Source organism: Bombina bombina, chromosome 7 (assembly GCF_027579735.1).
Source record: "Bombina bombina isolate aBomBom1 chromosome 7, aBomBom1.pri, whole genome shotgun sequence".
Taxonomy (NCBI): Eukaryota; Metazoa; Chordata; class Amphibia; order Anura; family Bombinatoridae; genus Bombina; species Bombina bombina.
The window spans coordinates 491,651,347-491,669,430 of NC_069505.1; the positions used below are offsets into that span (position 1 = coordinate 491,651,347).

An 18,084-nucleotide genomic window follows, 5' to 3' on the forward strand; every position below is an offset into this window, starting at 1 on the left:
AGAGAGAGAGATAACTGTCCTTTATCTATTGGTGCCCTATTACATTAAACTCATTTCAAGTTCTGTTGTGCTATAAAACATTAGGAAAATCTCTGTGTGAAAATAATATTTTGTTTTTTTACCACAAGGTGGCATCAGAAGACCAATTCTTTCTATGGCTCTCACTTCACCAGTTTGTGAAATGTTATACATTCCTTTGGTGGGGTGGGCACCCTGGGTGGATCTAAGGAACCATCAGGCTTCCCCTCAAACTTTGCTCACTTTTTCCCTTTTGTTGGCAAGTAGTGTTCTCTCACACTGCCATACATTGTTCCTTATATCTGGGGTGGGTTAAAACTCCCCTTAGAAACAAAATCTTTGTTTGACCTACTAACCCCCTTTCCTCTGGTGAAGAAACAGGAGAGTCCCTTCAATCTCCACCCTCATACACACCCTGTTCCTGACGCCCCCCCTTAATTTCTCCAACCCTCCTGTGAGATTTTGGTAAACTCTAAGTATTGCTTGGCTGCCAACAGACCGAGAAGAAGCACAGGAGACGTTTTGATCAGAAGGAACCAGGGGCAGGTGGAAGAAGATATCAGTAGAGTAGACAACCAAAAAAAGAAAACTAAGAGATTTGATTTGTTTGAGTTGAAGATAAAAAAGATTTAAATAAATCAAGTTAGGGCATTTCTCCATTAAAAGTGAAGATCTGTTCTCAAGATGTTAAGCTGGAAGAGAAAGCATGAGAAGAACAAGAAAGCCCCTGAAGTGGTCCATACTGTGACCGAGGGGCTAAAAGATCTCTATAACAAGAAGCTAAAGCCGGTGGAAGAGTTGTACAGGTTCAACGACTTCCATTCTGCAGGTTTGGAAGAAGCAGACTTTGACAACAAACCTATGGTTTTAGTGGTAGGACAGTATTCCACAGGGAAGACCACCTTTATCAAGTATCTTCTGGAGCAGGACATCCCTGGCAGTAGGATTGGACCAGAGCCCACCACCGATTCGTTTATTGCTGTTATGCATGGGGAGACTGAAGGGTTGATGCCGGGGAACGCACTCATGGTCGACCCTAAGAAACCATTCCGCAAACTTAATCCTTTTGGCAACACCTTTCTAAACAGGTGAGTTGTATGGGACAGGAGGTGGGAGAGAAATGGAAGAAGACCCCCAACTTGATGCATTGTTTATCCTGATGTTGTGACCATTTTACCCAAATTTAGACATAATTCAGATGTGTGACATTAGTAAGATCTTTATATAGGTGAGCTCCCCCACATAGTACAACACAGGGTTTTATCTACACCATACAATTTACAATGTCTGATCACTCTCATGCTGTAGAATACAAGAGCTGTTTTCCCCTACTTATAACAATACATATCAAAATTCCCTAACACTGTTCAATACAGGGACTAATCTACCCAATACTGTATAATACAGGGTCTGATCTCCCCCACACTGTACAATACAGGGTCTGATCTCCCTCACACTGTACAATACAGGGTCTGACCTCACCTCACACTGTACAATACAGGGTCTGCTCTCCCCCACACTGTACAATACAGGGTCTGATCTCCCTCACACTGTACAATATAGGGTCTGATCTCCCCCACACTGTACAATACAGGGTCTGATCTCCCCCACACTGTACAATACAGGGTCTGATCTCCCTCACACTGTACAATACAGGGTCTGATCTCACCTCAGAATGTACAATACAGGGTCTGCTCTCACCTCACACTGTACAATACAGGGTCTGCTCTCCCCCACACTGTACAATACAGGGTCTGATCTCCCTCACACTGTACAATATAGGGTCTGATCTCCCCCACACTCTACAATACAGGGTCTGATCTCCCCCACACTGTACAATACAGGGTCTGATCTCCCTCACACTGTACAATACAGGGTCTGATCTCACCTCAGAATGTACAATACAGGGTCTGCTCTCACCTCACACTGTACAATACAGGGTCTGCTCTCCCCCACACTGTACATAACAGGGTCTGATCTCCCTCACACTGCACAATATAGGGTCTGATCTCCCCCACAATGTACAGACCAGGGTCTGATCTCACCTCACACTGTACAATACAGGGTCTGATCTCCTTCACAATGTACAATACAGGGTCTAATCTCTCTCATACTGTACAATACAAGATCTCATCTTCCCAACAATGTACAATACACGGTCTGCTCTCCCTCACTCTGTACAATACACGGTCTGCTCTCCCTCACTCTGTACAATACAGGGTCTGTTCTCCCCCAAACTCTACAATACACGGTATGAGTTACCTCACACTCTACAATACAGGATTTGATCTATCCCACACTGTACAAAATGGGATCTAGTCTCCCCCACAATGTACAATACAGGGTCTCATCTCTTTTACACTGTACAATACAGGGTTGGGTCTCCACACTGTACAATATAGGGTTTGATCTTCCCCACAGTGTACAATACAGGGTCTGGTCGCCATCACACTGTACAATACAGAGTGTGATCTACTTCACATTGTACAGTACAGGGTGTGATGCACTGTTGCACTGTGCAGTTATGTAGTTTCTAGGGCAGGGAACAATAAAGTGGCTTGTTATTTAGGGGTTATATTTTATGGTTTTTATTTGTACTTCACAGTTTCATGTGGTGTTTATCTTATTAGCATTATAATATCCTGAACCGAGAAGCTTACACTCTATTAAAATCCAAACCTCTAGAGACACCATAATGGGAGTGATGCACCATACCGGGAATCTCTAAACATCTACAGTGACCCTGGCTATACTGCAGACAGCAGTCTCTCTGTTTATTAGGTGCAGGGAAGGGTCTTCCTGTACCAGAATTAGTTTATAAACACTGAGTGCTAAATGTGTAAAGTCCCATGGAGGATATTAATAGATGACCCCAGTAGGGGGATGTCTAAGGGGCATAGGTCAGTTTTATTCTCTTTTCCTGCATCTCTTCTCTCTATGGTTTAATATCTTTCCTTTCAGAGAGAGTAGAGGCCACTTTGGGAGCATAGGGGTTAATCAGTCTCTCATCTCTGCAGTTCTTCTAACCTTGATCTTCTTGGCTAATGTTCACAAAATATTATAAGATCTCTCCAGTAATAAATATATATATATAGCATTTCTCATGTTACTTTAGAACTTATTCACTAAACCTTGGAGAGCTCCATCCTGACTTAGTGAATTAGTTCTATTCTCAAGCACAAGAATCCAGGTCTCCCTCCTTCTCGTTACTTGGTGGCCATCATCTCTGTGTGTCTCATTGTCTGGTTCTCCTCAGCTCCCTCGTTCCCTTCTTCACCATCTTGTTTTTTGTCTTGTCTACACTCTTTGGGTCTCTCTTGTGTGTTCCTGCATCTTTGACCTAAAATTATCTTCGCCCCTTCTATCCTCTCTGTTTCTTCCCACCTCTTTCCCTCACTCCCTGTAACCTTCTCTCTATTCTTCATACTTTCTATCCCTTGTCTCTCTCTTTTTGTTCTCTATATCTCCCTCTATCTGTTCTTTCTCTAGATCTCCCTCTCTCTTTTCTTTCTCTAGCTCTCTCTCTCTCCCCCTCTCTCTTTTCTTTTTCTGTCTCTAACCCCTCTCTCTTCCTCTCTCTCTCTCCCCCCCCCTCTTTCTTTTCTTTCTCTATCTTTCTCCCCCCTCTGTCTCTCTCTATCTCTCCCTCGCTCTCTCCCTCTCTCTCTCTCTCTCTCTCTCTCTCTCCCTCCCTCCTCTCTCTTGTTCTTCCTCTTCTCTACTTCACTCTCTGCATCTCTTTCTCTCCCTCTCTTTCTTGTAAAACGTTCCAATGCTGCGTCCACTTCTGCACTTTTATCAAGTTCCCTCCGTTGTTCATGTGTTCCCCTTATCTCTGTGTACTAACCCTAATCTGCGTATATCTCCCTTTATCTCTGTGTTCATCATTTCTCTCTTGTCTTTCAGTGTCTAACAGTCACAATGTCCACTCTTACTCTCAGCAAGGCTAGAATTGCCTACCAGGACACCAGTAGATTTCTGCTGCAGCTGAGGCTGTGCAGCTTTAATTAAGGGGGTGGTGTTGCTGGTGAGGCGATGCAGCTGTATCGCCCCTCTTCTCCTCAGAGATATTTGTAGTAAGGTGACAAAGTATATATTGTAAGATTTATCTACTAGACCAAAGGTCCACAAATATTTTTTAAATTTAGGAGCCAATAAGAATATTTAGGAGCCGGTCATACTTTTAGGTGCAAGACAGTGGTATTTATATATAGATAAATGGAGAATAACCCAAAAGTGTGGAGCCAGGGGTAAAATTTTAGTAGTCAGTGGCTCCCTGGCACCCGGGTTTATCGAGCCCTGTACTAGACCATGTACCATTTATTAGCCTTCCCTCCTTTGAATCCTTTCTAGTGTCTAGTCCCTGTGAGATGAGACAGTGACACATTGTTTTGAGTGTCTTGTCCAGATCACATAAGGATAATCATTTTCGCACTGTGAAAGGGAGTCATGGATGAAAATTGGGTTGTCAGATGCACGTGTAACAACAATCTGGCATCTTTGTTATTACAAACTAATATAATTTAATTCTGGGAAGAAAAATACTTATTGGGGGAAGGAGTATCCCAGTAATGCCCTTGAGAAAAATAGGGCGTGTGCATTCTACGGACTCAATGGAAAATAGAGCTGGTCTTCAATTTTTATTTCCAGTCCAGCCCTGACTATCAGTTACCACTTTTAACCCCTCTCAGCCCCATCCCCCTTTCTCCTTGTCTATCTACCATTCCCCCTCTCCAGCTTATGTAATTTTAGCACTATGGAGTTAAACACATAGTTAAAGTCCCGCTTGGGAGATGCAGACACAGCCGGTGAGCCAATAAGCAGCAGTAGTCGCACAATCCTAGTGATCACTGGGTGTGCAAGGGTTGAACACATCGATTTGCAGGGTCAGTAGCTCTAAACTAACCTGTTCTAATCATTTAGAGCAAGTTAAATTTGTCAGACAACGTCCCTTTAATTCTCTTATTTTTTAATGAAAATTACTTGCATCAACAAGTTTATTAACTCTCTTAAAGGGTCACTGTACTATAAAATTTGCTCCACTTTAATATTTTGCAATGATCTATTCTTACCTGCTGGCGTATATTACATTGTTTTCAATTTACCTTTATTTTGCTATTTGAAATATCTGATTTTGATAGTTGAAACCACCACTAACACTGAAAAGTTCTATACAGCAGTACTGACTACAGAAAAGCCTCGCAAACAAGATACATCAGAAAAAATTAAACTCCCAGTTGGGGGGCTCCCAGTTTGGTAGGAGATAGAGATCCTTACCAGTTTGAAAGGGGGTTTCTGCAGCTGCTTTGAATGCAATAAACTCAGTTGCTTGCCTGAGTAATATATATATATATAGAAGTGCAAAAGTCCAGCACTCACTATACCATAATTCCTCCGGGGTGTGTCCCACTCAATATGCATAAGAAGGCCAAAGAGAGCACTCGCCATTGTTATCGTATCCAAGCAGGGACTGCACTCACTGGAATTAGAAAATAAATTAATATTTATTAAATGGTGACGTTTCGGGGTTTGCAGACTCCTTCCTCAGACCTCAGACTCCCTGGTCTGAGGAAGGGGTCTGCGAACCCCGAAACGTCACCATTTAATAAATGTTAATTTATTTTCTAAATCCAGTGAGTGCAGTCCCTGCTTGGATCTTCTACAATAATTTGACTTTGCACCCTGGTGGAAGACACTTTTGAACTGTGAGTGCAGATACACAGAGGAGGTATATATATATATATATATATATATATATATATACATATATATATATATATATATATATATACCTACACACAGAGAAAGTCCAGCACTCGCTTACAAGCTCTCAGCTAAGATTAAAAGCAAAACTGGAAGAGTTAGTTACCGCATCTGGCCAAATGGGACAAGCCCAGGTACCACGTCAAGGTCTCTTACAAAACCTGGGTCCCTAATCCAGCCATACAAATGCCAGCTCTCAATCAAACAAACTGGGAACAAGTCAGGGTTCACAGACTTATGTAATCACCCTAGCACCCAAACTTTTCTGGGGTTAACTGCCTGTGACTCTGGGGACAGCACAGCTTCATGAGAGTGCTATAGCACCCAGGGCTGAGCATGTTGCAGGGTCATGGGATGTGTACCCAGTCCAGTCTGAGAGTGCAGTCCCCTTCCGTGTTTTGTATATGTCTAGGGAGATTACATAAGTCTGTGAACCCTGACTTGTTCCCAGTTTGTTTGATTGAGAGCTGGCATTTGTAAAGCTGTATTAGGGACCCAGGTTTTGGGAGAGACCTTGATGTGGTACCTGGGCTTGTCCCATTTGGCCAGATGCGGTAACTAACTCTTCCAGTTTTGCTTTTAATCTTAGCTGAGAGCTTGTAAGCGAGTGCTGGACTTTCTCTGTGTGTTGTATTAATTTGTTTTGTAATTTTCCCTATGGGTCTTGCACCCAGACTTGTCTGGGGTTAACTACCTGTGACTCTGGGCACAGCACAGCTTCCTGTAAGTGCCAGTGGCACCCAGGGCTGAGCATGTTGCAGGGTCATGGGATGTGTACCCGGTCCAGTCTAAGAGTGCAGTCCCCTTCAATTTTTATATACATATATATGAAAGGTTTCCATTGTATCTGCTATATCTAGGGATATTTACAGCCCATGTTACTTATGCACAGTGTTCATCAGCGTTTAAAGGACCACTAAATGCAGTACGATTACATAATTAATAATCAAATGACAATGATTTAACACTTACTCTGAATTTAAAATAAGCAATAGATTTTGTTCTGGCAATTATTTATTTCCGCCCACTTTCCGACCCCCTGTATCATGTGACAGACATCAGACAATCACAGACTAGTATACATATACACTGTGAGCTTGTGCACATGCTCGGTAGGAACTGGTGCCACAGGAAGTGTGAATGTAATTTTTTTTTATTTTTTAAAAAGTACAAAATCTCTGCGTTTTATAAACCTTGCAAACTATAGATTTTTAGCACAAAGCAGTTCAGGTACACACCCTTTGAAAACCCACTTGGTATGGTTTACCTGGTCTCTTCTGCTGTGTCCAATCAGAGGAAAAGTTGTGCACCGCTATAAGCAGTCGCAGTGTAGGATGTGAGAGAGTCAGGGAAACTGTAGCATATTTAAGTATGCTGGATGCATTCCAGGTTCTCTGGAGGGAATACAAAAAAAAACAATTTGCAGAAGTAAATTACAGGAAAAGCAGGTAAAATAAAAAAAATTCTATGCTTCCTTATACATTTTGTGTGTGATTTATTTTTGAGTTTAAAATGCTCTAAAGTGTTAAAGCATTTTATTAGTACACAACTGCTTGCATATAACTGGGTGTTTAATCTCTGCAAATGGGTTAAACACATAGTTAAAGTCAGCTTCAGAGCAGTAATGCTCTAATAAGACCTCTCTGAACACATCTGGTGACTCATTGACAAGGGGCATATGTGCATAGCTACCAATAACCAACTAGCTCCCAGTCGTTGCTGCTCCTGAGCCTACCTAAAGGGACATGAAACCCAAAACATTCTCTTTCACAATTAAGATAGAACATAAAATTCTAAACAACTTTCCAATTTACTTCTATTATCAGATTTACTTTATTCTCTTGGTATCCCTTGTTGAAGAAGCAGCTATGCACTTCTGGGAACTGACGATTGGTGGCTGCACATATATGACTGTTGTCATTGGCTCACCTGATGTACTCAGCTAGCTCTCAGTAGTGCATTGCTGCTGCTTCAACACATGGTACCAAGAGGATTAAACAAATTTGATAATAGAAGTCATTTTGAAAGTCATTTAAAAATTGCATGCTCTATCTGAATCATGAACAAAAAAGATTGGGTTCAGGTCCCTTTAAAAGCCTCCTTGGTATAATGTCTAGTTGATGTCCTTCTGGGAATATGCTCTGCAGTATTGTACGTAAAACATAAGTACCTCACTATTACTGCTGCCAATTCTTCCTATACACACGATTATCCTTCTGTGTTTCCCTGCTGAATTCTTGCATTGCTTACCAACCTTTAAGTCATTGTGAATAATAATTCCTCTATATCTTTTGATAATATGGTGTTGTGTGTCTCTATATGTCTTCCCTCACACATCTCCATTTCCTGTCTAAACATTTAATGCTCTTCTCCCCACCCTGCAGGTTCATGTGTGCCCAGTTGCCCAACAAAGTTTTGGAGAGTATAAGCCTGATCGATACTCCCGGCATTCTTTCTGGTGCCAAGCAGCGTGTCAGCCGAGGTGAGTGTCAACCAATGTGTTTGTTTTTTCCCTAATTTTATACAAAGAAGCAGAGTTATCGGTTTTGACTACTGGTTTTAAAACCTGTCCTCAGGCCAGATTTTCAGGATTACCTTGGATGAGGAGCAGGTAAAATAACCATGTTTAATCAGTTGATTATTTCATCTGTGCTCCAGTTCAGGTATCCTCAAAATCTGGCTTGTTAGGGAGGTCTAAGGACAGGTTTGAAAACCAGTGGTTTAGACAGTCCCACTTTGACGCCCATGTTCTGCTGTCCTTCCTTAATCTATTTCAGTCCAGTCTCAATCCCTGTACTGTTTCGTCCAGCCCCAGAATGGCCGGTCTTTACCCTTGGTTTTCCCAAGCCCAACCCCCAAAGATCAGCTAGTTTCCGATCCCACCTTAACAGTAATAGATTTTTACTTGTAAATATAGGAAATAAACCGCAGGAACGTTGTTTGGGAATGGCACAAAATTGTATGTTAAGCTACCACCATCCATGGAAGGAGCTCTTGTAAGGTTAGCTGAGGGCTATATTGTGGGTTTGCTGGATTCACTTGCATAAGAGATGCTCTGTAAAACAAGATCAAGGGACGTCTGTAGCTATGTAAGTAGGCGGGAACCAGGTGTCAAAGGAGAGTAAAGGGGAGCAGTCGAGAAACAAGCTGAAATCAGGATTAGTGTAACATTTCCCCCCCCCCCCTTAATTTGTTCCAAATAATCCGTTGTACCTGCTGGAGTGTATTAAATTGTTTACAAATAGCTCATTCACTTTTTACGTTTGAAATAGCTGCTTGTTGTATTCCAAACTATACTGAAAATGTCAATACCTAAAAGCTATGTTAACATAGCCAGCAGAAGAAATTACACTCCCACTGCTTTTCTCACAAGCTTGAACCATTTTAATGGGTTGTAGTGTCAAAGAACAAAACCAACTATTTCCTATACAAAAAAATAAATAAACCTAAAGGAGAGTGCATACATTTTATACTGCTGGGAAACATGTTAAGGGGTTACCAATTTTAGAGTACACGGTCCCTTTAATCAGTAGATGAGATGTGGCGCACAATAAGTACTCAGAATAATACTCCATGATACCCTTCCAGAGGTCAGCAGAGGTATCTTCTACAATTCCTTTTAATTGTATACCGCTATCTCTGTACCCAGCGCTACGGATGTTTGCAGCGCTACACAAATAAATAATAATAACGCCAAATAGCACGTTCGCAGGATAAAGTAGAATGACATCATTAATAAGTGCAAAATTAAAAAGACAACACAATGGCGCTTACTCTGAATTTCAAATAAGCAGTAGATTCTTTTTCTGGCAAATTTATATATTTTTTCTCCCATTTTCTGTCCCCCTGTATCATGTGACAGACATCAGCCAATCACAGACTAGTATACGTATACCCTATGAACTTGTGCACATGCTCAGTGGGATCTTGTCCCCCAGAAAGTGTGTATATAAAAAACACTTTTAAATTTTAAAAATTGGAGCAAATTGGAAAGTGTCTTAAAGCTACATGCTCTTTCTAAACCATGAAAGTGTTTTTTGACTTCAGTGTCCCTTTAAGAATTTTCAGCAACGTTTTTGATACACTTTCTGCTCCCCGCGTCAATGTCACAAATAGCATTGTCCTTAATGCATAACTCACGGTCTGTGCGATGTTTAGTGCTACCACAAATGCACAAAGCACTGTCCTTAGCGCACCCCTCCTCTGAAACGGCGCTACCTACTAATTTCCACATCTCATTTCCATAGCGCATGCTGCAATAGCGCTACCACCTGCGTTATCGCCAAACAACTCTGGGGCCTGACTAGGGTTGGCGGCCATGTTTTCCTGGACACTTATGAGTTATACATGCTGGAGGGTATGCATGGAGGAACATGTATTGTGCTGTTCAGTGTCACAATCTGTGTGCTGTCCAGGGTTGAAATTCATGTTCCTACCTGCACGCCCTGCAGCATGTATAACTCATAAGTGCCCAGGAAAACATGGCAGAGGTGGCCACCCTCCTAGGCCTGACACTTTTAGGTGATGCTCATTAACACCACCTGCCTCAAAGGAAGTCTGAGATGCTGAAAACGACTGGCGGTGACCAGGCCACATTGATATTAAAGGGATAATGAACCCAAATTTTTTCTTTCACGATTCAGATTGAGCATGCAATTTTAAGCAACTTTCTAATTTACTCCTATTATCAATTTTTCTTCGTTCTCTTGGTATCTTTATTTGAAAAAGCAGGAATATAAGTTTTGGAGCCAGCCTATTTTTGGGTCAGCACCCTGGGTAGCGCTTGCTGATTGGTGGCTACATTTTAGCCACCAATCAGCAAGCACAGCCCAGGTTCTGAACCAAAGATGGGGCGACTCATAAGCTTAAATTCCTGCTTTTTTTAAATAAAGATACAAAGAGAACGAAGAAAAATTGCTAATAGGAGTAAATTAGAAAATTGCTTAAAATTGCATGCTCTATCTGAATCATTAAAGAAAAAAAATTGGGTTCAGTGTCCCTTTAGGCTTAAAGATACAGCTGTTATATTTATAATAATTATTTGATGTTCCTTTAAATAGTTAAGCACTCCCTACATCTGTGGATTTAGCTGGCTCTGCTGCCAGACAAATATTTAAATAGGACGCATGCCAGATTAATTCCTCTTTGCACGAAATTGCCTTTATTTGGATAAAAATGAAGAATACTTACTCTCACTGCTGGTTAGGGGGGGACCAGAGGAAAATACTAATCATTTCTCTCATTATCCTGCTCTCTACTGTGTCAGGTGTCCGTGTGTTTTGTGCTTGATTAATACAATAGCCGACAGCCATCTTGCAGCAGTGAATCTGAAACCTTTGTTCTCTCGCTACATTAGGTTTTGGCGCTTGTGTACAATATACACTAATTTCACTGAGTAGAGAATAGGATACCAACCAATGAGTCTGGGTTGCAGGCATTGCGCATATTTTTGAGAGGTATGTTATATTTAACGGCTGGGGCTAGGGTTGCCACCGTCGGCCATGTTTTCCTGGACACTTATGAGTTACACATGCTGCAGGGTGTGCAGGGAGGAACATGTATTGTGTTTCTGGACAGCGCTATTCATATTCCTCCCTGCACACCCTGCAGCATGTGTAACTTATAAGTGTTCTGTATTTTAAGGGACGCCCACTGATGACATCACAATCTGGGCTGCATTAAAGGCTTCACTAGTCACAAAAGACTCACTAATTGGATTCAACAGACAGCCAATGCTATTTAGCAGAGTGCCTAGATGCAGCCCAGGTCGTGATCTCATCAGTGGGCGGAGCTTGACAGTAATTTCAAAGTGACCAGAAACAAGTCATTTTAAAATAGCTTTTTTTTGCCTTTACTGCTGCATGAGATATAAAAGGTGCAGGAGGATATTTGCAGCTTAATGTAAAGTAAGACTTTAAGATGACTAAAGTGTCGACTGTCCCTTTAACATAAAATAAGCACAGGTGTACAATGTTACAGCAGAATGGGAACAAATATACCCTAAATATAGAAGGGTAACAGGTTACTCTAATCACAGCAGAAGGGGTACAGGTGTACCCTAATCATAACCAAAGAATGTGTATGTGTAACTTTAAAGGGATATTAAGCTCTTTGAGATGGTAATATAAAATGATTATATATATATATATATATATATATATATATATATATATATATATATATATATATATACTCTGCAATATACTTTCATTATTTATTTTGTCCCCTTTTCCTGTAACTCCATTCTGAAACTGTGAGCTTTTCAGTTCCATTGTTTTATAGACACTAAAACTTTACACTTATTTTGTCAATATTTAAACAGCTAATGAAACTTTATAAAATACATCTAAATGTTATTTTCTTTGAATGCATCATTATATCTAACATGTATTAAGTGTTTAATGTCCCTTTAAGGGACAGTAAATTCAAAATTAAAGGGACATACAATTTTAAAAATGTTCCAGTTTACTTCTATTATCAATTTTGCTTCATTCTTTTGGTATCCATTATTGAAGGAGCAGCAATGCACTACTAGGAGCTAGCTGAACACATTGGTAAGCCAATGATAAGAGAGAGAGAGATATGTGCAGCCACCAATCAGCAGCTAGCATCCAGCTCCTGAGCCTATCTAGATATGTTTTTAAACAAAGGATACCAACAAAGCAAAGCAAATTAGTTAACAGAAGTTATTTGGAAAAGTGTTTAAAATAAATGCTCTATCTGAATCATGAGAGATAATTTTGGGTTTTCATGTCCCTTTAAAAGTTCAGGAGTTAGAGCATGACATTTTAAACAACTTTCCATTTAACTTCTATCATCACATTTGTTCCTTTGATAAGGGGTAAATCTAGGTAGGGGTTTAGGAGCGTGCACATGTCTTTAGCATTCTATAGTAGCAGTGTTAGCAACTACAGTATGTTTAACATTGATATAAACATTGTTAATGCTGTTGCCAGATGGCTAAAGACACGTGCACACTCCTGAGCTCATCTAGAATTGCTTTTAACAAAGGATATTAAGAGAACTAAACAAAATTAATAATAGAAGAAAATTGTGTAAAATATCATGCTTTATCCAATCTAATTTTTACTTTACCGTCCCTTTAAATACAGAGTAGGCACAATGTGTATCCTAGTCACAGTAAAAGTGGTGCACGAGAAACATAGGAAATGGGACACAGGTGTACCTTAAATATAGAAGGGACTCAGGTCTACTCTGATCACAGAACAAGAGCACAGGTGTACTCTAATGATAGTAGAAGAGGCAGAGGTGTACTCTAATGATAGTGGAAGAGGTGTACCCTAAACATAACAGAAGGGGCACAGGTGTGCCATAAATACATGAGTAAGAGCACAGGTGTACCATAAATACATGAGTAGGAGTACAGGTGTGCCATAAATACATGAGTAAGAGCACAGGTGTGCCACAAATACATGAGAAGGAGTACAGGTGTGCCATAAATACATGAGTAAGAGCACAGGTGTACCATAAATACATGAGTAGGAGTACAGGTGTGCCATAAATACATGAGTAGGAGTACACATGTGCCATAAATACAGGAGTAGGAGTACAGGTGTGCCATAAATACATGAGTAGGAGTACAGGTGTACCATAAATACATGAGTAGGAGCACAGGTGTACCATAAATACAGGAGTAGGAGTACAGGTGTGCCATAAATACATGAGTAGGAGCACAGGTGTACCATAAATACATGATAAGGAGTACAGGTGTGCCATAAATACATGAGAAGGAGCACAGGTGTTCCATAAATATATGAGAAGGAGCACAAGCGTGCCATAAATATATGAGTAGGAGCACAGGTGTACCATAAATACATGAGTAAGAGCACAGGTGTACCATAAATACATGAGTAGGAGTACAGGTGTGCCATAAATACATGAGGAGTACAGGTGTGCCATAAATACATGAGTAGGAGCACAGTTGTACCATAAATACATGCGTATGAGCATAGGTGTGCCATAAATACACAAGAAGGAGCACAAGTGTGCCATAAATACATGAGTAGGAGCACAGGTGTGCCATAAATACACGAGGAGCACAGGTGTACCATAAATACACAAGAAGGAGCACAAGTGTGCCATAAATACATGAGTAGGAGCACAGGTTTACCATAAATACATGAGTAGGAGCACAGGTGTACCATAAATACATGAGTAGGAGCACAGGTGTACCATAAATACATGAGAAGGAGCACAGGTGTACCATAAATACATGAGGAGTACAGGTGTGCCATAAATACACAAGAAGGAGCACAGGTGTGCCATAAATAAATGAGAAGGAGCACAGATGTGCCATAAATACACAAGAAGGAGCACAAGTGTGCCATAAATACATGAGAAGGAGTACAGGTGTGCCATAAATAAATGAGAAGGAGCACAGATGTGACATAAATACACAAGAAGGAGCACAAGTGTGCCATAAATACATGAGTAGGAGTACAGGTGTGCCATAAATACATGAGAAGGAGCACAAGTGTGCCATAAATACATGAGAAGGAGCACAAGTGTACCATAAATACATGAGTAGGAGCACAGGTGTGCCATAAATACATGAGTAGGAGTACAGGTGTGCCATAAATACATGAGTAAGGGCACATGTGTGCCACAAATACATGAGGAGTACAGGTGTGCCACAAATACATGAGAAGGAGCACAAGCGTGCCATAAATACATGAGTAGGAGCACAAGCGTGCCATAAATACATGAGGAGCACAAGCGTGCCATAAATACATGAGTAGGAGCACAGGTGTACCATAAATACATGATAAGGAGTACAGGTGTGCCATAAATACATGAGGAGCACAGGTGTTCCATAAATACATGAGAAGGAGCACAAGGGTGCCATAAATATATGAGTAGGAGCACAGGTGTACCATAAATACATGAGTAAGAGCACAGGTGTACCATAAATACATGAGTAGGAGTACAGGTGTGCCATAAATACATGAGAAGGAGTTCAGGTGTGCCATAAATACATGAGTTCGAGCACAGGTGTACCATAAATACATGCGTATGAGCACAGGTGTGCCATAAATACACAAGAAGGAGCACAAGTGTGCCATAAATACATGAGTAGGAGCACAGGTGTGCCATAAATACACGAGGAGCACAAGTGTACCATAAATACACAAGAAGGAGCACAGGTTTACCATAAATACATGAGTAGGAGCACAGGTGTACCATAAATACATGAGGAGTACATGTGTGCCATAAATACACAATAAGGAGCACAGGTGTGCCATAAATAAATGAGAAGGAGCACAGATGTGCTATAAATACACAAGAAGGAGCACAAGTGTGCCATAAATACATGAGAAGGAGCACAAGCGTTCCATAAATACATGAGAATGAGCACAAGCGTTCCATAAATACATGAGTAGGAGTACAGGTGTGCCATAAATACATGAGAAGGAGCACAAGTGTGCCATAAATACATGAGAAGGAGCACAAGTGTGCCATAAATACATGAGAAGGAGCACAAGTGTGCCATAAATACATGAGAAGGAGCACAAGTGTACCATAAATACATGAGTAGGAGCACAGGTGTGCCATAAATACATGAGAGGGAGTAAAGGTGTGCCATAAATATATGAGTAGGAGTACAGGTGTGCCATAAATACATGAGTAGGAGCACAGGTGTGCCATAAATACATGAGTAGGAGCACAGGTGTGCCATAAATACATGAGTAGGAGCACAGGTGTGCCATAAATACATGAGAAGGAGCACAGGTGTGCCATAAATACATGAGTAGGAGCACAGGTGTGCCATAAATACATAAGTAGGAGCACAGGTGTGCCATAAATACATGAGTAGGAGCACAGGTGTGCCATAAATACATGAGTAGGAGCACAGGTGTGCCATAAATACATGAGTAGGAGCACAGGTGTGCCATAAATACATGAGTAGGAGCACAGGTGTGCCCTAAATACATGAGTAGGAGCACAGGTGTGCCCTAAATACATGAGTAGGAGCACAGGTGTGCCATAAATACATGAGTAGGAGTACAGGTGTGCCATAAATACATGAGAAGGTCACAAGCATACCATAATACATGAGAAGGAGCACAGGTGTGCCATAAATACATGAGTAGGAGCACAGGTGTGCCATAAATACATGAGTAGGAGCACAGGTGTGCCATAAATACATGAGTAGGAGTACAGGTGTGCCATAAATACATGAGAAGGTCACAAGCATACCATAAATACATGAGTAGGAGTACAGGTGTGCCATAAATACATGAGTAGGAGCACAGGTGTGCCATAAATACATGAGTAGGAGTACAGGTGTGCCATAAATACATGAGAAGGTCACAAGCATACCATAAATACATGAGGAGTACAGGTGTGCCATAAATACATGAGAAGGAGCACAATCGTGCCATAAATACATGAGAAGGAACACAGGTGTGCCATAAATACATGAGAAGGAGCACAGGTGTACCATAAATACATGAAAAGGAGCACAAGCATGCCATAAATACATGAGAAGGAGCACAAGCGTGCCAGAAATACATGAGTAGGAGCACAGGTGTACCATAAACACATGAGTAGGAGCACAGGTGTGCCATAAATACATGAGAAGGAGCACAGGTGTGCCATAAATACATGAGGAGCACAAGCATGCCATAAATACATGAGTAGGAGCACAGGTGTACCATAAATACATGAATAGGAGCACAGATTTGCTATAAACACAGAGGGACCAATGATCATTGTAATGTTTAAGGTTTGCTAATAGATATGAACACGGGTGAACAATTTAGGACAAGTGGCTCTTTCCATCGTTCACGGAAGTATTATGACGTGCCAGTCTTGTGGCGTCAGACACAGAACATCCTGGCTCCCCTAGTGTTTATGGAAGGGCCAGGGATTTGGTGGGAGGGGGAGAAGCAGGATTCCGAGCCCTCAAGACAACACAAACATATTCCCTTTGTTTATGGAGACGCCTTCTCTAGCTACGTCTCAAGGCTTGGCTCAGTGCCCTCTGGCTGCCATACATAAACAATAAAGTATTAAGGAGGGAAGGGATATCCCCTGTCACAGATGGAGATGACCAGATTAATTTAAAAAAGGCTAGATATAGTCTGCCCGTGCCCACCTGTTGTGTGTGTTAATTGTATGTGGCAATAGTGAGGGGCTGAGTGTTTATTGTATAGGGCAGCCTAACGCTCTTGTGTATATGATGTGAAGAAATGCCTAGCACTGTGGTTTATGAGTATTGTGTGGTTCTGCTGTTTGTATATTATATATGGTGGCATCTGGCACTGCTGTGTTTGTAAATGGTGTAAGAGACAGCCTGGCACTGCTGTGTGTGTTTTATGGTACAGCCTGGTATTGCTGTGTGTGTGAGGTGCAGCTGGGCACAACTGTAAGTGCATATGTTGGTAGGGACAGCCTCACAATTCTGTTTGTGTGTGTGTGTGTATTCTGTGTGGGTGGGTCAGCTTGGGTACAGCCTGGCACTGCTGTGTGTGTGTGTGTGAGGTACAGCCTGGTACTGCTGTGTGTGTGTGAGGTACAGCCTGGTACTGCTGTGTGTGTGTGAGGTACAGCCTGGCACTGCTGTGTGTGTGTGTGTGAGGTACAGCCTGGCACTGCTGTGTGTGTGTGTGTGAGGTACAGCCTGGCACTGCTGTGTGTGTGTGTGAGGTACAGCCTGGTACTGCTGTGTGTGTGTGTGAGGTACAGCCTGGCACTGCTGTGTGTGTGTGTGAGGTACAGCCTGGTACTGCTGTGTGTGTGTGAGGTACAGCCTGGTACTGCTGTGTGTGTGATATACAGCCTGGTACTGCTGTGTGTGTGAGGTACAGCCTGGTACTGCTGTGTGTGTGAGGTACAGCCTGGCACTGCTGTGTGTGTGTGAGTTACAGCCTGGCACTGCTGTGTGAGGTACAGCCTGGCACTGCTGTGTGTGTGTGTGTGAGGTACAGCCTGGCACTGCTGTGTGTGTGTGAGATACAGCCTGGCACTGCTGTGTGTGTGTGAGGTACAGCCTGGTACTGCTGTGTGTGTGTGAGGTACAGCCTGGCACTGCTGTGTGTGTGTGAGGTACAGCCTGGTACTGCAGTGTGTGTGAGGTGCAGCCTGGCACTGCTGTGTGTGTGAGGTATAGCCTGGCACTGCTGTGTGTGTGTGTGTGAGGTACAGCCTGGCACTGCTGTGTGTGTGTGTGTGTGTGTGTGTGAGGTACAGCCTGGCACTGCTGTGTGTGTGAGGTACAGCCTGGCACTGCTGTGTGTGTGAGGTACAGCCTGGCACTACTGTGTGTGTGTGTGTGAGGTA

At 41.9% G+C, this 18,084-nt stretch overlaps 1 protein-coding gene across 1 annotated transcript in view; it reads left to right on the forward strand.

Annotated features, from left to right (window-relative positions):
- Nucleotides 1-257: 257 nt before the first annotated feature.
- The window catches only part of EHD2 (EH domain containing 2), a 99,102-nt gene continuing 81,275 nt past the window's right edge, over nucleotides 258-18,084 (forward strand). Inside the window, exons 1-2 of the mRNA XM_053721634.1 lie at nucleotides 258-1,106; nucleotides 8,166-8,263. Coding sequence (XP_053577609.1) covers nucleotides 703-1,106; nucleotides 8,166-8,263 — 502 coding nt within the window. The 5' untranslated portion in view covers nucleotides 258-702. The remainder of the gene's footprint in view (nucleotides 1,107-8,165; nucleotides 8,264-18,084) is intronic.